Genomic DNA, 27,847 nt, shown 5'->3' on the forward strand with positions numbered 1-27,847 from the left:
GATCACTAAAAATAGCAAAGGTAGCAGTGTTGACCATAAGCAAAATTCCAAGACCCATATTGTTGTAATGCCTTCTTTAAGCCAACCAAAAGATCAGAAAAAAAATCTGTGTGCTTTTGAGATCTCCAGATCTCTTCATCAGGCAAGGTGTTGTAAAAGGCAGGTTGCCCCAGATGTGGGGGGATGGGAATGGGGAAGAAAAACACTGACTATATCAGGGGTCCCCAACACTTTTGGACCTGTGGGCTCAAATTGGGAATTTGAGAAGCTGCTGTGAGCACCACCACAAAACACCTTATCAGTGGATCACCATTTTGGCGTCTTTCCATTGCGCCTATGGATCTTAGGTTGCATCTTATTCAGCAAAATGTTTGTTTCATGTCTATTGGATGTTTCTTTAATAAGGAATTGTCTAACTCGGCTAATTGCTGGCAGTACAATACAGCTAATGCTTCTTCTAAACATACGTTTTGGCAATGTCCAGTAGCTGCTTCTTTGGGGAGGAGGTTATTATTACACAGATAAAATTTTGTACCGGAACAGTCTTTAATATTCACTGATGTACACACTCTTTTAAATTATTTACCTGCTTCATGGACATTAACAAATAGTCAGCATAAATGGATTCTCTGTGCCTTTTTGATAGCTAAAAGACTGATGATACAACTTTGGAAGGATAAACACTCACTATAATGCAATGGACTGAGGACCTTACAGTGGTATCGATGTTTGAATGGGTGGCATATAGATGCCACCTTCAAATGGATGCTTATTTGGATATTTGGCCCACATCTGCTGAAGCCTAGGTATAATTGTTAGAAAGTTGTATGCATTTCATATGTATTAATTGCTATAGATATATACAAATCCACATACGTATATTAAAAAAGGGGAAAATAATAAATTTGGGGGGGGTGCCTGCAGGTGCCACATTGGGGACCCCTTCCTGGGTGCCATTGGAGGTGCTCATAAGCACCCTGGCACCCATGGGCGCTGCGTTAGGGACCCCTGAACTAGATGGTGAAGTCACATTTTCTGCAAGTTCAAACTCGTCTCAAGGTGGAATGCAGGCATTCAAATTAGGCTCAGCAGAGGGCATGGAATGATCATGGTTATATGTTTGACCTGGAACTGCCCCTAGGTGCACTGGGAAGGAGGCGGGGAAATGTTGTATCCTCCATTTTGGGAAATATTCTCAGAAGTGTTTTTCATCCTGGATGAAATACACAGGCTCCTTTTACCAGTGGACCACAGAGAGATATTAGGCAGTTTTTAGATTAACAACTCAAGCAGGAGATAATTTTAGATGTTGTTCTAAAAATAATTAAAGAAAACTGAAGCCAACTTGGTAGCATTACTTAGTAGTTGGAGGAGACGGAACAGCTCCTTCCACATTGCACCTTGGAACAAGCCTGAAATTGCAGATGATGTGACTTCATCATCTAGCTGGGTTTTTTTTCCTCCTCACCCCCCCCCCCAATTCTGCCTCTTAATTTTGCCTGAAGAAGAGATCTGGAGACACAAAGAGCTTGCATGTTTTCTCATCTTATGGTTGGCCTAATCAAGGCATTATTACAGCGAAATTGATTATTGAATTTTGAAAAAAATGAAATACCACCCCAGCACCAGAAATTGTTTTTAAAATATATACAAGGACCCATAGCACCAGACATTATTTTTTAAATATATACAGGAACACACACACACACACAACCTATAAATTGATTTGTTTTAAAATATGCAAGGACCTGTTGCACCAGAAATTGATTTTTTAAAATATACGAAGGACCCACCCCAATGAGAGAGAGAAAATAGTCCTTTTCAGAAGACAGATCTGCTGTTCAATGAATGTGCAAAAGAGCAGAACCAGAGGGAATGATCTCATCCCAGCATTCATTGAACATGAATTTGTTATCTGAAAAAGCCTAGTGGTGTCACTGACAGAACATCTACAAAAGCAGTGTGGAAGTACCTTGACCGACCTGTTTTAGCAGGTCTTTCCTCCCTCCTGGGAACCTTTCCAGATCCTGGAGGGTGACAAAATCACTGCTAGCCTGGCGAAGTCAGTTGCAGGAGCAAAGTAAGATGAGAACAGGCGGTCCCCAAAGATCTGGAACCATGAACAACTGTTCCATAGCAACATTTCCACAAATCCATTGGTATCAAGAGCAGTAAGCATGAGGGACAGAATTTGGCTACAACAGAAAGGGACTTGAGGAGTGGTGGAGGCAGGATTATTCTGGAAGCTTCACACAAATGGCAACCAGTGTTCTGTGCCCAAGCTCCATGCTCCTTTGCTCAAGGGAAAAAAGCTACTTCTGGGGAGCAAAATGCCCCATAATGCAAATGGTTTTTCCAGTTAACTGGACAGGTGTTTTTTTTAATATGCTGTCAAAAATGTAATTAATTGACTTGATAGTATCACAGCAGCCTCCCTCAATCTGGTGCCGCCCAGATGTGTTGGACTAGAACTCCCATTAATCTCAGCCAACATGTAGAAGCTGTAACTCTTGAATCTTAAACTACGAGACTCTTCACGTGACATGACAGCCCACCCACAGTGAAGCTGTGGCATGTGCAGTGTGTGCAGCTGCCATTTTGAATATGCAACCTCCGCTCGGGGGTTGTCGTGTAGTACGAACCCAGCAAGTGTGGTCTGCTTTAGTGTTACCCGAGGGTTGTTTAACCCTCACATAACCCACACTTGCTGGGTTCACACAACACAACAACCTGAGTGGGAGTTGCATATTCTAAATGACAGGCATCAAGGCTCGTCAGGAGTTAAATAACCTATGACAAGCCACAGCGTGTTGTCTGAACCTGATCATACAGTTGTGCACCAGCACCTTCTCTGATAGTCTCCAAACAAGGAAGATCATCAATATGGGCAGTATCCAACTGTGCTGTTCCATTAGTGCAAATTACATTGCGATAGTGGAAACTAGGTTCCGAACTGTGCGCAAGAGGAGAATCCAACTGAAGTTATGTTTGCGCAAGCACAGTTGTGCAAGTGGCTGTGCAACTAACTGCTTGTGCAATGGAAAGATTTGGCAGAGCTCTGCTAGCGCTGTTTGAGTTGGCAGAACGACACTGCTGGATTCTGCCCATAATCTCCACTACTTTACTTTCTCCGAGGGAAAAAGATGGTCAAAACTGCATGTGTGTTTATTCTCAAAGTCCTTCTGGGGCCATGGTGACAACCTTTTCCCTGATAAAAACAATTACAGGGAAAATAATTTGTTCAAAATTATGTTCCTGCCAGACCAACAATAAAATGAACAGATTCTGTCAGATATAATGCATAGGAGGGGTTTTGTCGTTGCGTTTATTCAGTGTATTATGTATATTCGACAGAGCCTGATCTTGCAGAATACTTGTATAAAGCGACCTGACATCCAAAGTTATCAATATGTTTTCCTTCTCTGTCATACTGGATAGAAGTTTAGCAATAAACTCTGTGCGGTGTCATATGTCACATGGCTCTTCTAAGGTTCATTTTCTGAAATTCTATTTTCTGCACCCAAACGGGTCTGTGACTGTACAATAAACTTTGATTGATTGACCATAATTCGCCAGCAACAACCCACTTTACATCCGGCCACTCTAGAAATGATTGGCAGGTGGGCTGTCATAATTTTAGGCATGTCTTTCCATTGCTCATCCCCAGGCCTCTTTTCAAAGTCCTGCAGCCCAGGTTTGAAACATATGAAACCAACCGGAATCCAACTCTGTGGATTTACTAAATGCTCTAAATCCGTGGCCATCATCATAGTGAATTGTGTAAGATAAATTACTATATACTGTGTGAAGAATATGTATTTATTTATAACATTTCTATACCACCCAATAGCTGAAGCTGTCTGCCCCGCACAGGGCCAGCCTGAAGCAGGGCAACCTGGGTGACTGCCCTGGGTTCCAAGCTGAGGGGGGCACTGAGCTGAGCGGCCCTAGGAGCATGCACTCTGCATTGAGCTAGAGTGGAGGACAGCACAGTTGTAGACTCTCTTTCCTGGGAGTAAGTCCCATTGCACTCAGTGGCACTTCCTTCTGAGCATACATCTGCTGGATTGTGCTCTGAGGTTAAAGACACACAGGGCGCAATCCTATGCATGTTTAGACAGAAAAGATCCTACAACTCCCAGCATGCCCCAGCCAGCATATCTGGCTGGAGGGATGCTGTGAACTGTAGAACGTTGTCTGGACATGCACAGGATTGCGCCGTGTGTGTCTTTAACCCGTTTTGTTCTACGGGTTGTTTGGGCGCTAACTGTGAAAATGAACTCTCACCCGTTGGCTCCCAAGTGTGCTGCTTCTTCGGGTTCCAGCTTGATCGCGTTTGCGCTACATACAAGTCGGGGAGCACAGCTCGGCTTTGCTAGGTTTTGCAACGGTGCACAAGCCCCACAACTTGGCAGCGCCGCGTAACCGACCCAGCGACGGGGACGCTCAAGGCGCTCGTCGCCCAGAGCACAATTCGTCCTCGGACCAGCCCAGGCCCTGCGTGCAGCTGAGCCTGCAAGATCCCGGCCGCGTTCCGCATCTGGCCACACCTGGGTCTCCGCCTGCTGCTGCGGCGGCGGCGCCCTGTCTCCGCCACGCCGCCCTTTGCCCCTAGATGTCGCCCTCCACCACCTTTCCAGAGCCCCCGCCCCCCCCCTCCTCGAATGTTGCTTTCTCTAGATCCAGGATCCCCCCCCCCCCTTCCCTAAATTCCTTTCTGATCTCTTTCCGGCCATGTGTGATTGCAGTTTCCTCTGGGCGTCCATTTCAGCAGCCTGAAATTAAGCAGCGGAGAATCAAGCGGGGAAAGGACAGAGGGGGGAGGGGGAGGAGGAAGAGGAGGAGGACTCAAGGGGAAAGGCGCCCCCCCCCCCGACCACCCTGCCGAGCTCCCCCAGCGCTTCTTGCCTCGGAGAAAGAGGAAGGCTTGCCTCCGCCAGGGTCTCTGCAGAAGAGCCTGCCCCGCCTGGGACCCGCCCCTGGGAAAGGCTCTCTGGGGGGCTCCATTCCGCCGCCCCCATCACCAGCACCGCCCCTCTTCGCCTGATGTGAGCGCCACGGGGCGGTGGGCTGGGGCGGTGGGCGTCCCCGCGGGGTGGCACCATCGCCTCCGTCTGTGCCAGAGCCCGCAGCCACCTCTAGCAGGGCTTCCCAGCCCCCCCTTGACCCCCCCCCCCGCTCCCCAGCTCCGTCCCCAAAGCAGTGACAAGTTTTCCCTCTTTCTCCTTTCTGGGGCCAACATTCCGCGGCGATTCCGGCTGCTGCTGCTGGATGGGTTGATGCAGCCCCGCCGAGCCGGGTGACTTGAGCGAAACAGCCTCTCCCAGCTGGGCCGTGCTGGACAGCCTCTCCCTCCCTCCTTCCCTCCCTCCCTCCTTCCTTCCTTCCTGGATTAGACCTTTGAGGACCGCAGGCGCCTGGCTTCGCTGCCTCTTCCCTTTTCCACCCCGCTGCCCGAGGGGGCTTCTGGTGGCTCATCCCAGCACCACCACCACCACCACCACCACCACCACCTCAAAAAGCGTGCTGTGCAGTGCGTGGATACAGACGCACCCAAAGGAGACCCGGTAGCCTATCGCAGCTTAGAGGACTTTTTAAAAAATTACCCACAAGGGGTGTGTGTGTGTGTGTGTGTGTTGCCAGCCCGGGGCTTCGACCTGTGCACCCCCTTGAACCAGGCTCGCCTCCCTTTCTCCCCACAAAGGCCGCCAGCCTGGAGTCGCCCGCCACTGGCCTGGCCATGTGGTGAAGAAGATGTCTCTGTCCCGGCTGAACAGCTTTGCCAATGGCTTCCTGGAGGAGCCCTCCGGGATGGAGTCCGGCGCCGGGGACCTCGCCCGGGTCCTCAAGTGCTTGGAGGTGGGCACCGTCCTGACTTTGTTCTACCAAAAGAAGTCCCAGCGGCCCGAGCGGAGGACCTTCCAAGTCCGGCTGAAGAGCAGGCAGGTGGTGTGGAGCCGCACGCCCGAGAAGGTGGAAGGGGACGGTGAGTGTGCTGCCCCTGGTCGGGGTCGGGGAGAGGTGGCAGTGGAGCCAAGCAAGGAGATGGGCCAAATCTCTGGGAGCTGGGCCCCTGCAAGCCTGGTGCAGGGTGTGGGTGAGTCATCCGGGGGGCCTGCGGGATGGGTTGTCATCTGGGAGCACCGGGGTCTCGCATGGCATTTACTCAAATAGGTTGTGGGCCGCGTTGTGGGCTGCCCCAGGAGGCCATCATCTCTCTTGTATACCTGGAGTGCGAGGAGGCTGCTGGTGCTGCAGGGCTGGCGCCCACGTTTCCTCATTGCACTGCGCGCATGTGCAGCAGCATCAAGAGATGTGGCCACTAGCACAGGGGTGCAGGCGGCCACAACGAGCGCCAGAAGGTTGTGAGGACAATTGATTTTGAATTTTATTTTATGTATTTCTAGGCTACCTTTCAGGACAAAAAGCCTTCCCCAGGCAACATGCAGAAATATAAACGTAAAACATTTAGATGATAATTTTAAGCAGAAAAACAGCAGACATCGATGCCCCATCATACACCATTCAATGCCTGGGAGTAGAGGGCAGTCTTTACCTGGCACCAAAAAGATGACCGTGTTGGTGCCAGGCAGGCCTCAGTGAGGAACTCATCCAAAGTGTGGGGGGGGGGAGCACCACTGAGAAGGCCCTCTCCCTTGTTGCCACCTTCCGAACCTTGCTTGGAGGTGACACTTGAAGGGAGGCCCCAGATGTTGATCGTGGTGTCTGGGTACTTCAGGTCGGGAGAGCTACTCCATCAGGTCCTGAACCGTGAAAGGCTTTATATGTTAAAAGCAGCTCCTTGAATCAAGCTCAGAAACATCCAGGCAGCCACTGCAAGCAAGCCAGGATTGGTTTTATATGTTGAGACCTTCTGGTCCCCGTTATTAATCTGGCAGCCACATTAGTTTCTGAACAGTCTTCAAGGGCAGCCCCAAGGAGAGTTCATTGCAGTAATCTAACTTGGAGATTACCAAAGCATTGATTACTGAAACCAGGTTCTCCCTATCCTGATAGGGGTGTAGCTGGGCCGCCAACCGAAGTTGGTAGAAGGCACTCCATGCCACTGAGGCCACCTGAGCCTTAAGCAACAGAGATGCTCCAGGAGAACCCCCAAGCTATGAATCTGCTCCTTCAGGGGGAGTGCAACCCCATCCAGAACAGGTTGAACACCCTCCATCTGATCAGAAAAACCACCCACTAACAGCGTCTCAGTCTTGTCTGGATTGAGCTTCAGTGTATTAGCTCTCATGCAGTCCATTGTCATGGCCAAGGACTGATTTAGCACATCCACAGCCTCACCAGGCAAGGATGAAAAGGAGAAATAGAGCTGCGTGTCATCAGTATACTGATGACAATGCACTCCAAAACTCCAGATGACTCCATTCAGCAGATGCTGAATAGTAGATGTTGAATAGTAGGGGGACAAAACTGATCCCCGAGAAACCCCATATTGGAGAATCCACGGGGCCAAGCAGTGTTCCCCAAGCACCACCTTCTGGAGCTGACCCTCCAAGAAGGAGCGGAACCACTGCAGTGCAGTACCCCTGACTCCCAGCTCAGACAGTCGCCCCAGAGGAATACCATGGTTGATGGTATTAAAAGCCAGCGAGAGATCAAGGAGAATCAACAAGGGCACACTCCCCCTGTCTCTCTCCCAACATAGGTTATCATACAGGGTGATCAAGGCTGTTTCCCTGCCAAAACCCAGCTTGAACCCCAACTGGAATGGATCCAGATAACTGGTCTCATCCAAAAGTGCTTACAGCGGGTTGGCCACCACCCACTCAAGGACCTTGCCCAGGAAAGGAACATTTGCCACCGGCCTAAACTTGTTTAGATCTTCCGGGTCCAGAGAGGTTTTCTTTAGGAGTGGCCTCATTGCCATCTCTTTCAGACAGGCTGGGACCACTCCCTCTTGTAAGCGGGCATTAATGACCTCTCTGGCCCAGCTGGCTGTTCCCTCACTACTGGCTTTTATAAGCCAAGAGAGGCAAGGCTCCAATATGGAAGTGGTCACATGAACCTGTCCAAGTGCCTTGTCCACATCCATGAGGTACATTGGTTGAAGGCTGGTCGTTTCCTTCAGCTCAGTGATTCCAGTTCTGTTGTCTTCTCTCTCAAAGTGTTTTTTAATCCCACCCTTCAGTACAAGGTATTCCCAGGGTGATTAACAGCACTAGAAAGCATAAAATTGTTGAAACCTAAGACAATGTGTAAAAAGTACTCAAAAGTAAGGGTAGCAGTTAAAAATATACAGCATAACACCCATAGCACCAGAGGCTAAAAAGCCCGGGGAAAGGCCTGTAGCCCAGCGGGATCATAGAACCATAGAATAGTAGGGTTGGAAGGGGCCTACAAGGCCATCGAGTCCAACCCCCTGCTCAGTGCAGGGATCCAAGTCAGAGCATCCCTGACAGATGGCTGTCCGGCCTCATCTTGAATGCCTCCAGTGTGGGAGAGCCCACCACCTCCCTAGGGAATTAGTTCCAATATGGATCTCTTCTTAGGAACTGTATCCTTAATACAGTTTATTTCTTACATAAACCGAGGGGTTTCTGGGACTTGTCTTCCATATTAGGGGGGGGGTGTGTGAGACAGAGAGAGAGTCTGATTGTGCGAATGGTGCCTGGGCAGTTGTGGCAGGGGCCACACCCCACAGTTGGCTGGCCTCACACACTTTTGGATATGGCCCGCCCATGGCTGGCATGTGGCCTCGAATGTGCTTGCCCGGAGCTAGTTTGGCCCCCGGGACAAAAATGGTTCCCCACCCCTGCTGTGCAGCAACATGTATAGTGCTAGCGCTGGCCCTGGACTGGGCCTGCACAACTTGTGACTGCTGAAGTGGACGTTTGGATTCTGTATGAGGAGGGCAGGGACCAAGCAGGATGTGAACCCACCTGGCAGAGGTACCTGGGGAGTGCTCCTCTGGTGAGCCAACACCTGCCAAGCTCTTTAAATAGCACTAGGATAATTTGTGGCCATTGCAACCACAACCCTTTGAATGGGTGGAATTCAATCCCAATGTTTCCAGAGGTTTCACGTGGCAGCACATATGCACAAGGCATGGTGTCACTTCAAGCTCCAGTTCCACAGCCACTTCCGCAGTGGAGCATGACAGTTCTGTTAACTCTGCAGCATGTCATTGCAAATGATCCACGTTTGGGGAGTCAGCCAAATTTATCCACCTCGTCCGTGGAAGGAAGCGCAGATCCCAGATAAGCGGATGTCACCTTGGTTTTGGTTTTTCCTTTGAAGCAGCGTAGCACCATCCACCACAATACTGGCCCGCCGGCTTGCCTGAGCAGGAAGAACACCTGTGCCTCCCCTGTCCCATTCTCTAAATCTTCAGCATCCTCTTAGTTTTTCATACTGCTGTGGTGTAGAGTGGCCAATCAAATTCTATTCTGAGAGCCTGTCGGCTGAGAAGCGGCACACCGACTTGGGTACCCAACTGGACTCATAGAGGCTTCAGTATTTTCTTCCTGGCAGAAAAAGAAGTTTGGCAGGAACCATTTGGAGTGCTTAGGGGCGAAGAGAATCCCCACCTGCTGGCAGGTAGCCTTAAAGACAAAGAATGGGCTTTAGGGCCCAAACTTATGCATGTCTTACAACTCCAGGCTGGGGAATGCTGGGAGTTGTAGGACGTTTTCTGTCTGAACATGCATGGGATTGTGCCCTTAGAGCAGGGGTGGTGGGCAGAAGGAAGATTTTCGATGTTTTGGATTTCACCTCCCAGAAGCCCTTGCCAATATGGCCAATAGCCAGGAATGCTGGGAGTTAAAATCCAAAACATCTGGAGGCTTTATGTCCCATGTAGGGCCTGGCAGAAGTGTACTTCGACATGATGAAAGCAACATTGCAGGGAAGTGGGGAGAACCGCTATTAGGTGCATGTTTGCAAATCCAGCCAAAGTGGATTTAGGTCAGGGACATTCCCCGAATGGCCAGATGCTTTCGGATGCATTTGAGATGTGCTGACATGAGGCTGTAAAGAAGATGCTCTGAGGATGTGGCGCTTTGCTCTCATCATTTGGTTGTGTTGCCTTCTTTTGTACTCACAGATGGGCTCTTGAAGAGATTTTCCAGTCTTTTAGAATGGGCTAAGAACTGACCGTTGCTTGCCTGTGTTGTTTATGTCCTCCAAGTCATTTGTTGAGCTCTTGATGAAGGATATGCTCAACAATATTCTTAACTGCTGAGAGGGAACATGGGGTTGTAGAATGTTAATAGACAGTACAGCTTCTGTGAGAGAAGTGAAAGGTTAGTTTGGCTGGGAAGAAAGGACCGTGTGGGGTTAGGGTGACAGGGGCTAGGTACACTCCGTTGGCTCACTGGCAGGCAGAGGGCAGGCGAGGGTGCTAGGTGGGCTAAGGAGTGGAATGGGAAGACAGCCCAAGAGGTAAGGAAGCTAAGGAGCAGGGAGCCTAGGAAGCAGCATGGCTGAAGGAGGAGCCAATGAAGAGGAAGTCTGGCTCAGAAGCAGGGACCTAAAAGAAGTCTGGGTGGAGGCTGGGAGGAGGGAGGGAGAATTGAAGAAGGAAGAGATTTTGATAGTAGGAGGAGCCCAAGTAGAAATAGGAGTGTGGTGTGGACAGGAAGAGAGTGGGTGAGAGCTTTGGAAGCTGGAAGACTCTGGGCTGCAGCAGGCCAAGGAGATGAGAAGGCTGGATAAATAGTTGGGAAAAGAGGGGGAGGCTGTTTGGCTGCAAAAGGATCCCTCGGTTTATACATATAACAGCCTTCCTCAACCTGGTGCCCTCCAGTTGTGTTGGACAGCTTCCTCTAGCCAACACATCTGGAGGGCTGTGATAGAGGTATATAAACTCATGCATGGTGTAGAGAAAGTGGATAGGAATAAACTCCCCCCCCCTTTCCATAACACTAGTACCAATGGGGCCACCCCATGAAGCTGATTGGTGGGAGATTCAGGAGGACAGATGGAAGGACTCCTTCACCCAGTGCAGAGTTATGGACTTGGCTTCCCCAAGACATGGTGAGGGCGCCAGCTTAGATGATTTTGCGTGGAGGCTGTCAATGGTTACCAGTTATGATGGCTGCATGTTCCCGCCGGGATCGGAGGCACAAGCGGGAGGGTGCCGTTGCCTCCTGTCCTGCTTGTGGGTTTCCTGCTGGGACATCTGCTTGGCCACTGTGGGAGCAGAATGCTGGGCCAGAGAGGCCTCTGGTCTGATCTAGAAAAGTGTCAGCCTTCCTCACCCTGGTGCCCTCCAGAGGGGTTGGGCTCTCATGATTCCCAGCCACCGTGCTGTCTGGGGGCGATGGGACTTGCAGTCCAGCCCTCTGGCAGGCACCTGCTTGGGGAAGGCTGAGCCACAGCAGAGCAACCTCTCTCCTGGCACTCTCCCAGACTGCTGCTACTGCCGCTGCGTTGAATGCCAAGGAGCGCCCGAGTCTGGGCTAGAGGGGTGCAGCCCTTGCCCCGCTCAGCGTGTGGCTTTGCTGGAGGCCACGCTTCGTGGGCCTGGGCATCAGCAGCGCCCTCTCCCCAGCGGCGTGTCACCAGGCCCTGTTGCATTGGCAGATGCGCTGTTTGGCTCTGGGCCAGTGGCTGGGGGGTGCCAGTACTCACAGGCCCCCTTCAGTTGCCACTCCCTGCCTAGCCCTGCGAAGCCAGTTGTGTGGAGGGGCAAGAGGAGGACTGAGTGGCAGTGGAGGTGTGGGGATGGGGAGATGAAGATGCTTCAGGAGCAGGTGTGCTCTGGAAAGACGCTGGGGAGAGCTCGCCTGCAGTCCAGCAGTGCAATTGCAGTCGGGCGTCTACGTGCACCAGTGGTACGTTCTGAAGTGTCCCCAGGACCGTCCCCAAGGAGAGGTAAAAGAGGCAGGCCGTGTAGATCTACATCAGCAAACCAATTCTAGCAGTTTTCATCTCTGCCAGGAGCAGGACTTTTGTACATAGGTCTTAATTGCCCAGTCAATGGCACAACACCCCCGAAGACTTTGCGATACTGCAGGGAGCAAGATATTGTTGCTGGGGAAATTCATTTCCCCCCACCTACTGTGAGGATTGCAGCTGAGCTCAGAGGGAAAAGGGAAGTCTGGGGGGGGGGGCAGATGATGTCAGCATCCCTCCTACTAAAAAGGTGCGAGTGCTGCATCCCTGTGAGCCCGGCTACACTACACCCCTGATGTGCACGGTCGTGATTTATACATTTTCTCCTTTTCTTTTCCTTTCTTTTTAGCCCGCAGCCCCTCCGTGCCACATCTCAATCTTCTTTTTTAAATCCTCCCCTCCCGTTTAACCTCCCAGAGTGTCCGCACAGCCATGCTGGCTGGGGGATGATGAGAGTTGTAGGCCAGCCCTTCCAGAGGGTGCCGGGGTGAGGCAGCTTGATCTATACTGATAGTGATAACACTACCCACCAGTGGAGGCTGGTGGTTCCGATGTCAGTGGGGCAGTGCATCCGCTCCGGGTTTCAATCAGAACTCTAAAGGAGCTATCTAAGGTGTGTCACACCTTGAAAAGCTCCTTTAGAGTTCTGACTGAAGCCAGAGCCAGCTGCCTCCCGCCAGCAGTGTTTATAGGTGTCACTTCTGAGGAAGAGGCCCCATTTGTGCTGCTGCGGCAGCGGCCTCCTCCCCCCCTGTCTTCTGGCATCTCCCCTCCATCTCCTCACCTTGGTCCAGAGCTCTGCTGCGCAAATGATGCGCCTTTCTCATCGCTCTGGCCACGTGTTGCCTCTCCTAGAATCCCTCTCCTGGCTCCCTGTCTGTTCCTGGGTCCAACTCCAGCTCCTCGCCATGACCGTCACCCCCCCCCCGGCTCACTTTACTCTCTGCTGCTGTATCCGGCACGCTGCTCCCCGTGACCTTTGCACCTCCTGCTGCACCGCCCTCGCTGGCCAAAGGTCTTCTGCTTCCTCGGAACAATCTGCTCAGTCTTTCTTGCTTCCCGTTATGCCTGCAACTGCCTTCCCAATGGGAAGAGGGCAGTGCAGAAGGGGGCAGTGCATCACACCTGTGCGATGCCATCACCTCTCTCTCTTCCTTCAAATCCCTCTGCAAGTCCCACCTTTCCCTTTGGCATAATCCCCTGGCCCCCCTCCCGTCCTCCTGTAACCAAGCCAGAGTGTGTGTCACTGAACTACATGTACACTCTTCCTGTGCTTAGACCTGCCTTCATTGCCATCCTCTGTTGTCTTCCTGTATTACTTTTCTTTTGTAAGCGCCTTGGGGCAGGCACCTGCCCTCTCGCACTGTGTAAAGTGCCATGCACAGTGGTGGTTTGCTACCAATAATGGTAATAATGATATTTCTGCTGGTGGCACAGAACAGTGAAGACCGGGGAGCTGCTGAGCTGCAATCCAGAGCTTTGTGCTGTGCCTTTTGAAAATCATGGATGAAGTAAGAAACAAAGTGGATGGAGCTTTTCCTGACATTCTTCTCTGATCCCTTAATGTTTGCCCCCCGCCTCTGCTGTAGCAAGCCGAACTCCAGAGATGCAGCATTAGAAGTTGGCGGGGGCACAAAAGGTGCAGGGAAGTGGGGGGAGCTGAGGCTGCTTTCTCTCCAGGCTTTGTCAGTGATTTTAAAGGCACGGTGTGAATTTCTGGGTTGCAAAGCTGCAACCGAGAACAGTAGATGGGCAACTCTATGCGCAGGCTGGCTAAGTGCTGTCTGAAAAGCAGGGCTTTCCAAAATCCATTCAGACCTCCGCATTCCTTCTTCCTACCCGCTCTTCAGCTCGAATTCTCTGTTTCAGAACAAATTGAGAATTCCCCAGCAGGCCTTTCTGTCATGTGGATCCTGCTTTCCACAATTGGCAGGGTGATGCAGGGAGCCCACTGGCAAGAAAAGGCAACTTCCTTGCAAGACGCTGCTGCTCCTTCCAGCACACCACCGCCCCCCCCCCCCCGCTCCATGCTTTGCCTTGCAGGGGTGGAATCCTGGGGGGCCAAGTAGGGCTTCCATGGAGCTTCTGATGTAAAGAGAAGGGATTAGGGCATGAAATCCTGCTCTCCCCCTCCTTTGCTCCACTCTGCTGGGGATTATATTGATTAATTGAGAAGTCTGATTTGCCGGTTATCAGACTGATCTGACCTCCCTGTTGGGGTTGCTTCCAGTTTTAGGATTCCTTCTGACTATTTCCCACCCTCTCATTTTAATCCTGTCAACAAGACAGTGGGCTTGGAATAAAGGTCAACCCTGCAGTCCCATCTCTTGACCTGTTTATTATCAGGATAGGCAGGGTAGGGCGGCCGAGTGGCCTACTTTACAGAGGACAGTTCTCTATTTGAAGTACTGTCAGGGGACAGTCCTGTGTTTGATGGAGTCCAAGTTTAAAGATAAAGGGTCGTAAGAAGAGAGAGCAGCAGGGGGCTGAAAGTTGCCCATTCAGAATTTTCACCTGGACAACAGACTGAGCAGATACAGGAGTCACCTGGTTACAGACCCCCCCCCCCCCCGATGGTGAGGTAGATTGTGTCCCTATTTTAATTAAAGTAACTGTTTCTAGATTTGCATCTAGGCCTGTACATTAGCATATGCTCATTTTTTGCAAATCTCTGTCCTCTGTTTTTGGGAGATGCATTTCCTCTTTTTCTGGCCCAGCAGGCAGGGAGGTCTGTTGCCTGTCAACTACAGACATTTCATTAAAGGAGAAAGGTAGAAGGCCAGTGACAGGAGTGGTTGACTCAGGGTTGCAGTGCTTCTGTTACCTTCTCCTTTCAGGACAGAGGCTCTTGTGCCTTAAAATGGGGAGGAAATTTGGCAGTATTTTCATACAAGGTAGCTCCAGGATGAAGAGAAGCTGAACTTTTTCAATTGCTCCACGTTCTGAGAGGCCTTCTGTCAGGAAAGGAGCTGGCCTTCCTATTTACTGATTACATATCATTAAAACAACTATTTATGACATGCTTTCCATTTAAATAAATACATTAAAAACATGGCCTTGTACATGTGTAAAGAGAAAGGGTAGAAAGATAAAACCAAGAATCCAAACACACAAGAAAATACAGCATAATGCAGTGGTGGTGGCAAAAGTGGTACGAAAAGGAAAATCGGGCTGCTAACCCCAGAAAAGCCAGGTTGTAATTTAAATGGCAAAAAGAACAAAAGGATGTTGTAAGACTGGCCTCCCTGGGCAGGGCATTCCAAAGAGTTAATGCAACCACCGAGAAGGCCCTGCTCACCTCTGAAAGGAGAAGAGCTCAAACAGAAACTTCTGCACTGACCTCAGGGTAAGGCAGGAGTAGGCAGAGACCCTCCTGATATCAGGCCCAAGCCATTTTGGGCGTCAAAGGTCATAAGCAACACTGAACTGGGTCTGGAGGCTTACTGGCAGCTGGCACAGACATCTTAGCCTCCACATTTTATTTATATGGTGCTGTCAATGTACTGGCTCGTTATAAAGCAACATACAAGACTTCAGTCCGCTAGCGCCATGTTTGTAAGCGCTCGCTGTGATGATCTGTTCTCTCTCATGGGAAATCTCTGTGCTGGGAAGGCTGTCTGGAGGTTTTCCATACAACAAGTCCCATTCCCATGGGGGGCCAACTGCGTACCTCTCAACACATGCACAGCACCTACCCCCAAGTCACTGTATAGGGCTCCTGGACCTGTTCCATGAGACAAAGCTTGCCACACCAGGATGGGAAAATGGGTCCCCGCCAAAACTTACTCTGCCTTCCAACTATGCATGGTATGGACATCCCTCTCCCCCTTTTGCCATGCTTGCCTTGCCTTCCTGACAAAAGCTTTGGCTGGTGACAACCACACTGCCTGTACAATGTATGAATGGAGCTGAGCAAAGGTTATTTATTTTTTTATTGTTAAATTTATTAATCGCCCATCTGGCTGGTCACCCAGCCACTCTGGGCGATGTACAACACACAATAAAAACAGTTTAAAACAATAAAATTCTACAATAAAAACATTTTCTAAAATACCCTAACCCACCCCAAACGCCTGCCTGAACAACAGCGTTTTTAATGCATGACGGAAGCTCATTAAAGAGGGGGCATGACGGAGTTCCCTAGGGAGGGAATTCCACAGAGTGGGGGCCACCACAGAAAAGGCCCTCTCCCTCGTCTCCACCATTCTAGCTGTCCTGGCTGATGGGACAGAGAGAAGGCCATCCGAGGCTGATCTTGTTAAGCGGCCTGTCTGGTGCTGCTGGAGGCGCTCCTTAAGGTAGGCTGGGCCGGAACCATATAGGGTTTTAAAGGTCAAAACCAACACCTTGAATTTGGCCCGGAAAACAACTGGTAACCAGTGCAACTCCTTCAGCAGTGGAGTGATGTGATCTCGCCGGCAGCTGCCTTTAATCAGGCGAGCCGCCGCGTTCTGTACCAGCTGCAGTTTCCGAACCGTCTTCAAGGGTAACCCCACGTAGAGCGCATTACAGTAGTCTAAACGAGAGGAGACCAGGGCATGTACTACCGATGGGAGCAGATGGTCGGGAAGGAAGGGGCGCAGCCGCCATATCAGATGGAGTTGATACAGTGCTGTCCGGCTCACAGCTGACACCTGAGCCTCCATGGACAGCTGGGAGTCCAAAATGACCCCCAGGCTGCGGACCTGGTCTTTCAAGGGTAGCCGTACCCCATTCAACACCAGGTCAAAATCCCCCAGCCTCCTCTTGTCTCCCACCAAAAGTACCTCGGTCTTGTCAGGGTTCAGCTTCAGCCTATTCCTCCCCATCCAGCCACTCACCGTCTCCAGACATTTGGACAGGGATTCTACGGCCAACCTTGGTGAAGATTTAAACGAGATGTAGAGCTGCGTGTCATCCGCATATTGATGACACTGCACCCCAAACCTGATGATAGCCCCCAGCGGCTTCACATAGATGTTAAATAGCATCGGGGAGAGGATGGAACCCTGTGGCACCCCACAAGTAAGTGGCCATGGGTCCGAAACCTCCTCTCCCAGCGCTACCCTCTGGTACCTGCCAGAGAGGAAGGACCGGAACCACCGCAATACGGTGTCCCCAATGCCCAACCCCTCCAGGCGGTCCAGGAGGATACCATGGTCAACGGTATCGAAAGCCGCTGAGAGGTCGAGGAGAACAAGGAAGGAGCATTCACCCCTATCCAGAGCCCTCCTCATATCATCCACCAAGGCGAACAAGGCCGTTTCTGTCCCATGCCCAGGCCTGAAGCCCGACTGAAATGGGTCTAGATAATCAGTTTCTTCCAAGTGTGCCTTCAACTGCACCGCCACCACCCGCTCAATCACCTTGCCGAAAAAAGGCAGATTTGAGACTGGGCGAAAGTTGTTCAAAACTTGAGGATCCAAGCAGGGCTTCTTTAAGAGCGGTCTTATCACTGCCTCCTTGAGGGCTGATGGCATCACTCCCTGCTCAAGGGAGGCGTTCACCACCGCCTTGATCCCCTCACCCAGCCTCTCTCAGCAGCCCATAATGAGCCAAGATGGGCAAGGATCAAGTAAGCAGGTGGTCGGCCTTACAGATGAAAGCACCTTGTCCACTTCATCAGGAGGAAGAAGCTGGAACCGATCCCACAAAACCGGTTTCCCACAGGCCGCCTCTTGCTCACTAACTGTATCCACAGTGTGCGGAGTAACACACCTAATCTGATCAATTTTATCTGCAGAGTACCTTGCCAAAGCCTCACAGGAGGCCTTAGAATGCTCCGGTGGTTCCGGAGCCACAGGACCGACCAGGCTCCGGACCACTTGGAACAGCCTCCTGGGACAGCACTCTGCAGACGCGATGGAGGCAGCGTAATATTCCTTTTTTGCTGCCTTCACCGCCACGTGATAGGCTGAAGATACAGCTCTAGCCCGTGTCTGATCGTTTTTGGAGCGAGACTTCCGCCACCGGCGCTCTAGCCGTCTCACCTCCTGTTTCAGAGGTCGTAACCGCGGATTGAACCATGGTGCAGTCCGAGCCCTGTTCAGGGGGAGAGGGCGTTTCGGAGCCACCCAATCTAATGCCCCAGTGATTGCGGCATTCCAGCCACCCACCAGGGTCTCGACCGAGTGGCCGTTGGCGTGCCCCAGAGAATCCCCAAGCGCGTTCAGGAATCCATTTGGATCCATAAGACGCCTGGGGCGGACCATTTTAATGGGTCCTCCACCCCTGCGGAGGGGTTGTGGAACCGAGAAGTCCGACGTCACCAGATAGTGATCTGACCATGACAAGGGGGTGGTGGATATACCCCCGACTTCCAGATCACTCCCCGCTTCTCCAGAAACAAACACAAGGTCTAGTGCATGACCGGCTACGTGGGTGGGCCCAGTTAGAATATGGTGCAGCTCCCAGGAGGCCATGGTCTCCATGAAGTCCCGAGGTGCTCCTGTGAGGATGGCCTCCGAATGTACGTTGAAGTCCCCCAACACCAGTAAGTTAGGGGACTGCACATGCACATCAGAGACCACCTCAAGCACCTCGGCCAGGGAGTCAGTTGTGCAGTGGGGTGGACATGGTGCTACCTCCTTCCCCCTTCCTTCAGATCTCTCCTGAAACCCATTTATTCCACGGAGGCCTTGTTTAACACCCACTCATACTCCCATTGCAAGCACAATGAAGTGTAAGCATGTATAATCAACTCCACTTGCTCACATCTGCCTTTTGTTACCCTTCCCTATAGTTCCTTACCTCCTCCCTCTTTCCTTTCCCCATTGTCAGACTTGAGATCGCCAGCACCTTGGGGCAGAGACCTACTGCCCGTTTGCTTGCGTTCTATGCATGTGCAGTGTTGCTTTATGCTGTGATCACCAGTACAGGCAATGCAGAGGCTCGGTCCACCCTGAGGCCGATCCTGCTGCGATGGCTGAGTTTTAAGTAAGCAGGGCTTAGCGTTGCAGGCCCACAGAGGGAGGAGGCAGCTTTGTTGCCAACAGGGTGGGAGCTGGGAAGTAGCGAGATGAATCAGAAAAGCACCGTGGAACAGCCACGCTGGACTTGGTGCAGATAATATGCTCAGTTTACTGGTTTCGGAGCTGGTTCTGAAGATGTTTGGTTAAGAACTAGGCCCTTAACTGACAAATAAATCACAGCACAAGGAAAACGAGGCCCAGAACTGTATGTCTTCCACAATTTCAACAACAAGCATGAATATTTAGTATTGTGTGCCAAATTCAGCAATCAGAGAACTTTTTCCAAGTTTGTAGGCCTCATTGCTGATAGGTTTGAAAATGTGTGGACCTAGTTGAATCTCAGAGGGCATGGAGAGGACCTAAGCTGTACTTCGATTGGTCAGAGCAGGACCCTGCTAGTTCCTGGCCCTGCTCATGGCTACTACAGGTCCAGTAAACTTGCCAACAAAACAAGGAACATACGTATTAGCTTCATTTGCTCTGCAGAGAGCTGCACTTGAAGCCAGTTCTGAAATGGCCAATCTACTCTCTGGAGGGGGAAACATACACGGCCATTTTTGAAAGTTCTTTATCAGCTACCAGTTCACTTCCAGGCCCATTTCAAGATGCTCATGTTGACCTTTACAGCCCTAAATGGCACTGTTGCCTGTTCAGATCTTCTGTAAGTCTTGCAAACCATTTTCTCTTGGCTTCTGAGGTTGCTACTAACTTCCCCAGAGGAGCGCAGGCCCTGAAAAAGACTGCCTGTTTGTCCAGGTCTGTGATCTTATTTACCTTAAAATACCGTCCAAATCTTTTTCTGCATATGGCTGCCAATCTTTATTTTCGGGATCGGACTCCAGTCACCCCCATTGCTAGGTTTTCTCATTGCCACATTTGTATCGGAGCACCTTCTTATGTTCCTTTATTTAAATTACTTTTATACCACTTAATACCATAAAATCTCTAAGAGGTTAAATATATGTATGTATAAAACCAGAATAAAACAGTGAAAGAAGAAAAAAGATGTTTTTAAATTGCAACCAGACAATCATAAAATGGGGTAGAGCCATAATCCATTACAAATCAGGGAAAGCCTGCGTAAACAGGTACATCTGCAAGAGGTGCGCGACACACTTTCTGCGCCTCGAACAATGGGAGGGTGTTCCAGAGGGTGGATACCTCTACCAAGAAGGCCCGTCTGCATGCTGTTACTTGGTGACATGACACAACTGTAGGTCGTGGAATGATCAATAATGTCTCTTCGGAAGATCTCGGGTGTATGCGGGGAAGGCGGTCAGCTACGTTTCTCGGTTCTGAGTTGTTCAGGGCTTTGAATGTCAACAACAAAATCTTGAACATGGCTCTGTAACTAATAGTCATTGCAGTTCTTTTAACACAGCTGCAACATGTGAATATCTAGGTGCTCTCCTGAGCATCGTTTCTGCTGCATTCTGCACTAGCCGCAGCTTCCAAACCAGGTGCCCGGGCAGCTCCACATATAGCGCATTGCAGTAGTCTAATCGTGAGGTTGCCAGTGCATGGATCGCAGTTGTTAGGCTACCTGGGCCTCCAGTGACAAGGATGGATCTAGGAGCACCCCTAAAATAATACCTTCTCCCACTCACCTTATTTTCAGGCCAAGAAACATGCTGCTTATTGCTGAAATAATGCCCAGCTGAGAGGAGCTAGAATGAAAAGTCTGAGGGTGGAATCTTGCCCCAAGTCCAACCCTTGCAGCCATGTGTCCAGCTGGATTTTCGTATGCACAGCAGCCGAGGGCTGGGGATCGGGGAGGGGGAGTGGCTCTTATCTACCGAGAGTCCTTGGTCTTCACCAGACCCCCTCTCCGGGAGACCAAGGTTGCTGAGTGCATGTACTGGAGGTTGGGCCCGAAGGGCAGTCTGGGGATTCTGCTCGTGTACCGTCCACCCCGCTGCACGACTGACTCCCCGGCCGAGGTGCTTGAGGTGGTCTCTGATGTGCGTGTACAGTCCCCTAACTTACTGGTGTTGGGGGACTTCAACGTACATTCGGAGGCCATCCTCACAGGAGCACCTCGGGACTTCATGGAGACCATGGCCTCCTGGGAGCTGCACCATATTCTAACTGGGCCCACCCACGTAGCCGGTCATGCACTAGACCTTGTGTTTGTTTCTGGAGAAGCGGGGAGTGATCTGGAAGTCGGGGGTATATCCACCACCCCCTTGTCATGGTCAGATCACTATCTGGTGACGTCGGACTTCTCGGTTCCACAACCCCTCCGCAGGGGTGGAGGACCCATTAAAATGGTCCGCCCCGGGCGTCGTATGGATCCAAATGGATTCCTGAACGCGCTTGGGGATTCTCTGGGGCACGCCAACGGCCACTCGGTCGAGACCCCGGTGGGTGGCTGGAATGCCGCAATCCCTGGGGCATAAGGTCAGGTGGCTCCGAAACGCCCTCTCCCCCTGAACAGGGCTCGGACTGCACCATGGTTCAGTCCGCGGTTACGAGCTCTGAAACAGGAGGCGAGACGGCTAGAGCGCCGGTGGCGGAAGTCTCGCTCCAAAGACGATCAGACACGGGCTAGAGCTGTATCTTCAGCCTATCACGTGGCGGTGAAGGCAGCAAAAAAGGAATATTATGCTGCCTCCATCGTGTCTGCAGAGTGCTGACCCAGGAGGCTCTTCCAAGTGGTCCGGAGCCTGGTCGGTCCTGTGGCTCCGGAACCACTGGAGCATTCTAAGGCCTCCTGTGAGGCTTTGGCAAGGCACTTTGCAGATAAAATTGATCAGATTAGGTGTGTTACTCTGCACACTGTGGATACAGTTAGTGAGCAAGAGGCGGCCTGTGGGAAACCGGTTCTGTGGGATCGGTTCCAGCTTCTTCCTCCTGATGAAGTGGACAAGGTGCTTTCATCTGTAAGGCCAACCACCTGCTTACTTGATCCTTGCCCATCTTGGCTCATTATGAGCTGCAGAGAGAGACTGGGTGAGGGGATCAAGGCGGTGGTGAACGCCTCCCTTGAGGAGGGAGTGATGCCATCAGCCCTCAAGGAGGCAGTGATAAGACCGCTCTTAAAGAAGCCCTGCTTGGATCCTCAAGTTCTGAACAACTTTCGCCCAGTCTCAAATCTGCCATTTTTCGGCAAGGTGATTGAGCGGGTGGTGGCGGTGCAGTTGAAGGCACACTTGGAAGAAACTGATTATCTAGACCCATTTCAGTCGGGCTTCAGGCCTGGGCATGGGACAGAAACGGCCTTGTTCGCCTTGGTGGATGATATGAGGAGGGCTCTGGATAGGGGTGAATGCTCCTTCCTTGTTCTCCTCGACCTCTCAGCGGCTTTTGATACCGTTGACCACGGTATCCTCCTGGACCGCCTGGAGGGGTTGGGCATTGGAAACACTGTATTGCGGTGGTTCCAGTCCTTCCTCTCTGGCAGGTACCAGAGGGTAGCACTGGGAGAGGAGGTTTCGGACCCGTGGCCACTTACTTGTGGGGTGCCACAGGGTTCCATCCTCTCCCCGATGCTATTTAACATCTATGTGAAGCCACTGGGGGCTATCATCAGGAGGTTTGGGGTGCAGTGTCATCAATATGCGGATGACACTCAGCTCTACCTCTCATTCAAATCTTCACCAAGGTTGGCCGTAGAATCCCTGTCCAAATGTCTGGAGACGGTGAGTGGCTGGATGGGGAGGAATAAGCTGAAGCTCAACCCTGACAAGACCGAGATACTTTTGGTGGGAGACAAGAGGAGGCTGGGGGATGTTGACCTGGTGTTGAATGGGGTACAGCTACCCTTGAAAGACCAGGTCCGCAGCCTGGGGGTCATTTTGGACTCCCAGCTGTCCATGGAGGCTCAGGTGTCAGCTGTGAGCCGGACAGCGCTGTATCAACTCCATCTGATACGGCGGCTGCGCCCCTACCTTCCCAACCATCTGCTCCCATCGGTAGTACATGCCCTGGTCTCCCCTCGTTTAGACTACTGTAATGCGCTCTTCGTGGGGTTACCCTTGAAGACGGTTCGGAAACTGCAGCTGGTACAGAATGCGGCGGCTCGCCTGATTAAAGGCAGCCGCCGGCGAGATCACATCACTCCAGTGCTGAAGGAGTTGCACTGGTTACCAGTTGTTTTCCGGGCCAAATTCAAGGTGTTGGTTTTGACCTTTAAAACCCTATATGGTTCCGGCCCAGCCTATCTTAAGGAGCGCCTCCAGCAACACCAGACAGGCCGCTTAACAAGATCAGCCTCGGATGGCCTTCTCTCTGTCCCATCAGCCAGGACAGCTAGACTGGTGGGGACGAGGGAGAGGGCCTTCTCTGTGGTGGCCCCCACTCTGTGGAACTCCCTCCCTAGGGAACTCCGTCATGCCCCCTCTTTAATGAGCTTCCGTCGTGCATTAAAAACGTGGTTGTTTAGGCAGGCATTTGGGGTGGGTTAGGGTATTTTTTTAAAAAAAATTTTATGGTAAAATTTTATTGTTTTAAATTGTTTATGGTGGGTTGTACATCGCCCAGAGTGGCTGGGTGACCAGTCAGATGGGCGATTAATAAATTTAATAAATAAATTTAATAAATAAATAAATAAATAACAAGAAAAGATTAAACATTTAAGACTATAATGTCAGATGACGATGCCCAGGATATGTCAGACGGCATTCAGTGATGTGGGATTTCCAGAAAATTTTCCAATGCAAATAAGGGTGATTTGCATATAGTCATTTGCATTGGAAAATTTTCAGTTTGCATCAGAAAATCACTAGAAATTGATTTAATTTACTAAATTCAAATAAAATAAACAACAATGCTAAGTACTCCATGTTATTTTTTTTGTCCCAATACACCACAGGAATTTGACCTGAAATATTTGAGAGAGAAAAATTAAAGCATGCTTAATGCGATTTAAATGTTACATTATGCGGACACATTTTTATTGGAATACTTGTAAAATTTTAAAGACAATACCATATACTTCCCTTAGGGCGCAATCCTGCGGCCTCTAGTCAGTGGCTAGACAGCCATAGGATAGATCGGTTTCCAGGAACTGACCTCAGAGCTTGAGCTCTGGGGTTGGTTCCTGGAGAACCGACCCCCACCCCCTCCCGTGCTGCCTTGTGGGCAGCATGGATTGGCCCTGCGCTCTGCGCTTGTAAGAGCAGCGCGGAGCGGCAAAAATGTGGCGTTCCCGGGAGCGGGCTGGGGCAGGGAGGTTGGAAATGCCAGTACGACACATCCTATGTGTCATCTGGCTGCCGCTTCCCATGCTCCGAAATCGGCTGTCTAGCTGCGAAAGCCAGGAGGGGAGAGCGAGGAGGAGATCTGCCCCTCGATGCTCCTCCTACCCTGCACTGGATAGGCGGTCGTCCCTGGGCTTGGAGGCGATCCAGATAGGATTGCTGCCTTACAGTGTTTAAATGTAAGGAAGAAACAAAAGTACTGAAAAGTGTTGACACACTCATTCATCCTTCCCCAACCTGGTGCCTTCCACATATGTTGGACTACCAGGCCCAGTATCCTTCAGTCAGCATGGCTGGCTAGACATGCTGGGAGTTGTAGTCCAGCACACCTGGAGAGCGCCAGGTGGGGGAAGTCTGCACTCATTAATTTTAGCAACCCAAAGAACTGTGCATGATATGCTGACAATCACTCCTCTCTTTCAACGGAGTCCAGCTCTCTTCCACTGAGGTTGCTGGGGCACCTTCAGTTTCAATGTCACTATTTCTTAGTTCCGTTTTACTCTGAGACAGATATATATTTCAATGACATGTGTGTATTCTCTCACATGCTTGCTAAGGATAATCACCTGAAAAACATTAATCACGACTTTGAAACGGCCAAGCTTGCCTAGTGTTATATTTGCAATTGGCATCCATTCATTTACTAATGAAATGGAAACTTTTCTGTGGAAAAATAAGGAACTGGAAAATAAAGCAACAGCAAATTGTCTCCTCCAAACCTATGGACAGCGTTGGTCACAGATGCTGGGTTAACACTGTCTAAGTGCAGCAGGGCATTCTCGCTCTGTGCTGCTGTTAATGTTCTTGCAAGTGTGTGTGCGTGTGTGTGTGTGTGCATGTGCGCGTGATGCTTTTCGTTTTGTTTATTTTGTATACCTTTTTAATTTGTTAACTTTGTTTTGTTTTGCTAGCTGCCCAGAAAACATGGGAATAAATTAAACGACAGCCTCCCTTTCCACTAGTGCAGCCAAGGTGGCTCCTGTTCCCCGTGGAGTGCCCTTTTTAGGGAGGCCTCCATCCCAATGAAGTCCCCGCAGACTTTAAGGGAAATGGCAAAACGCCTTTCCATTTCAGAGGCCTTTCTTTGACTCGCTTGTCTGTGCCACTTGGAGGATGTACTCTGGAAATGGCTTCTCTGCCCCAGCTCTCTGTCCGTGATCTGGCCTTGGCTGATTTGTTAGATGGGTGAACCTTCCTTTTGGACAGGGGTGTATCTCCACTCTTTCCTCCTAAGCTTTACCCATCAGATGTGTGTGTGTGTGGGGGGGGTGAAGCATTGGTGTGGAGGTGGAACGATACCTCTGACTTCTAAATGCCCAGAGCCGGAGTTCCAGAAAAAGCCTTCACTGCTGGTTCTTAGCGGTGTGTGCTGTGGTTTCCTTCTAATGGAGAGCGGAAGCTCTCTGGCTGTTTTGAATGTTGCTAAAAGCTTCAGGGTCATGCCCTTCTTCAATGCCTGGTCGAACTCCACATCCGTAAGGGAAGCGGCTGTGTGTGCATTCGGCCTCTGAAACACCCTTGGAAATGCTCTGGGTTACTTGCTGACCTTTAAAGCACAAGAGGGAGGTTGAATTGCACCTGGAGTCAGGTTCCCAAATGTTTTCCTAGCTGTGAACACGCCCCCCCACCTGCCCCCCTCTCCTGCCCTGGCACCAGGTGTGCTTACGGGCTACGTGGGCGAGGGTGTATGGGGGAGTTTGATCATGTTGGAAATATTTTGTCACTGAAACTCCAGCGCATGTGTGTTTTGAGGGAGTTGTGGTGTTGTCCAGTTGGGCAGCCGCCAGGGCCAGGTATAATTTTGCACATGGCACCCAATCGGCTGCTCGCTGCAAATATGTCAGGTGAGTGAACAGAATGGAAAACGGAGACCTCATTTGGTTGAAGAAGGGTCTGTTTATGAATTGGCTATTAATAAGTATCAGGTGGGGATTAGAAGGAATGTAACTGCTAGACGGGGGAGCGGGGAAATAAAAATCTGAAATTGTCTTCCTAGAAGAGCTGTGAGAGCAACGACCAATTTTTGTTTTATGGCAGAGTTGGAGAAATATCATAAAGAGTGTTAATTTTCAACCTAGCACTTCCTTTGGGACTTCAGAAGTTGATTACTGCAGGGTGCTCTGTGTGGGCTTGTGCTTGAAGATTGTACAGGTGCTGGTGCAAAATGCAAGGTTCTTCTTAATTACAGAGGTGGATTGCAAGGAGCACATTACAGCTGCCCTCCAGTGTCTGCACTGCATCTGGGCACAGTTTGAGGTGCTGGGTGTAATCTGTTACTTTTAGATATCTTGGCCCTGCATATATTCATCACTCCTTTCTCTGGGCCCTGATGTGATCTTTACAGTCTTTTTACTAGCACACTCAGTAGTACAGGAAGATGCAGACAGATGCATGTTCATGTCTTGTCAGAAGTACTGATATAGCAAATCCTGGGCCTAAAACTAAAACCTTTCAGATGTACTGAAAGGGAGGGTTTAATCCAGTATGTTTTCCATCTGTGGTCCTTGAGAACCTAGGATTCTCAGGGGTTCCTCAGGCACAGGCAGAAAGTCAGTAACAGCCAGAAATGTCACTTGCCCACTGCTACCCATCTTCCCCTGCTGTGTCTAGCTGTCAGCTCACACAGGGAGAAACTGAGGCTCAGCAGCCTGGGTGCAGAAATCAAATAGAATAACCTGGTGCAGCCTTCTGCAGCCAGGTGGGCCCCCAGATGTGTTGGACTGGACTGCAACTTGCATCATCCCCCAGATAGCATCGTCAATGGCTGGGGGTGATGGGAGTTGTAGTCCAACCCATCTTTCCGCACCCAGGGTGGAGAGAGAATCCACTGAGAAGTTGGTTGAAGAGAGCACCATGCCAAGAGCGGAGCGGGCAAGATTGAGAGTGGAACTTAGAGGGCCACTGACAGCCAGCCTCCGAGTCCCTGTCTTCATTCACACAACAGTCTCAAGGGAAAAGGTTATTCTCATTCTCAGCGGCGATTACCTCTCACCTGATGCCCCTGGACTGCACAGAACTACAGATGAGAGGAATTCCCTACTCCTTTATTGCCATCTTTGTTCTGTTCTATCTGTCTTTCAGTTCCATTTCTACGCTGCCCTCCTGTTTTTATTTCATTGCATTGCTTATAGATCACTGTTTTTATGTAAATGCTTTGCGAGGGTGGGCACATATCAACATGTAGCTCACTTCTTCAGTCTGCATGGTTCTTTGTAGAATATAAGAGAACAAGTCCCTGCCCCTAGGAGCTTACAGTCAAAAATTCAACAGTAGAGAGATCCGTCTGGTGCAGCAAAACACGCATCCCTCCTTCAGACTTCGTGGTTTTCACTTTGGGGACATGAAGCCTTTAACCCCCACTCTAATTTTTTTTAACCATATTTTGTAAGGCTTTCTTCCTGGGGGAGAACCACAGTTATTCTGTAAGATGGGGAGGGGGGGATAAGTTCTCCTTCACAAACCCTTGAAATGACTGGAAGCTGCAGACATGAAGCCCCCTGCCCCAGATTTAACCCAAGGCCTTTGGCCAGTGCTATCAAAAAGAGATCCAGGCACCCAGCAGCCCCTGGGACAGCAGCCAACATTGTCCTGGCGTTTGGTTACGTACTTACAGGATTTCTATACTACTCTATATCTAACTAGATTCCCGAGCAGTGAACAATAAAATAGTCAAAACCAATGAAGAGAACATACTGAAGAGAACGGTAAGCAGATTTATTTATTTATTACCCAGATTTATATATTGCTCTCCACAGAGTTATCAAAGCAGTGAACATGCAAAATCATTGCCACCACAATACTGACAGTAAAACAGAATAATAAAACTACACAATGATAAAT

At 50.5% G+C, this 27,847-nt stretch overlaps 1 protein-coding gene across 1 annotated transcript in view; it reads left to right on the forward strand.

The window, feature by feature from the left end:
• The first annotated feature begins 5,670 nt into the window (after positions 1-5,670).
• LOC146346491 (1-phosphatidylinositol 4,5-bisphosphate phosphodiesterase gamma-1-like) overlaps positions 5,671-27,847 on the forward strand; it is a 106,638-nt gene continuing 84,461 nt past the window's right edge. The window contains exon 1 of the mRNA XM_084848557.1: positions 5,671-5,986. Coding sequence (XP_084704683.1) covers positions 5,755-5,986 — 232 coding nt within the window. The 5' untranslated portion in view covers positions 5,671-5,754. The remainder of the gene's footprint in view (positions 5,987-27,847) is intronic.

Source organism: Heloderma suspectum, chromosome 4, assembly GCF_057233095.1.
Source record: "Heloderma suspectum isolate Gila_16-S chromosome 4, 16-S_ref, whole genome shotgun sequence".
Taxonomy (NCBI): domain Eukaryota; kingdom Metazoa; phylum Chordata; class Lepidosauria; order Squamata; family Helodermatidae; genus Heloderma; species Heloderma suspectum.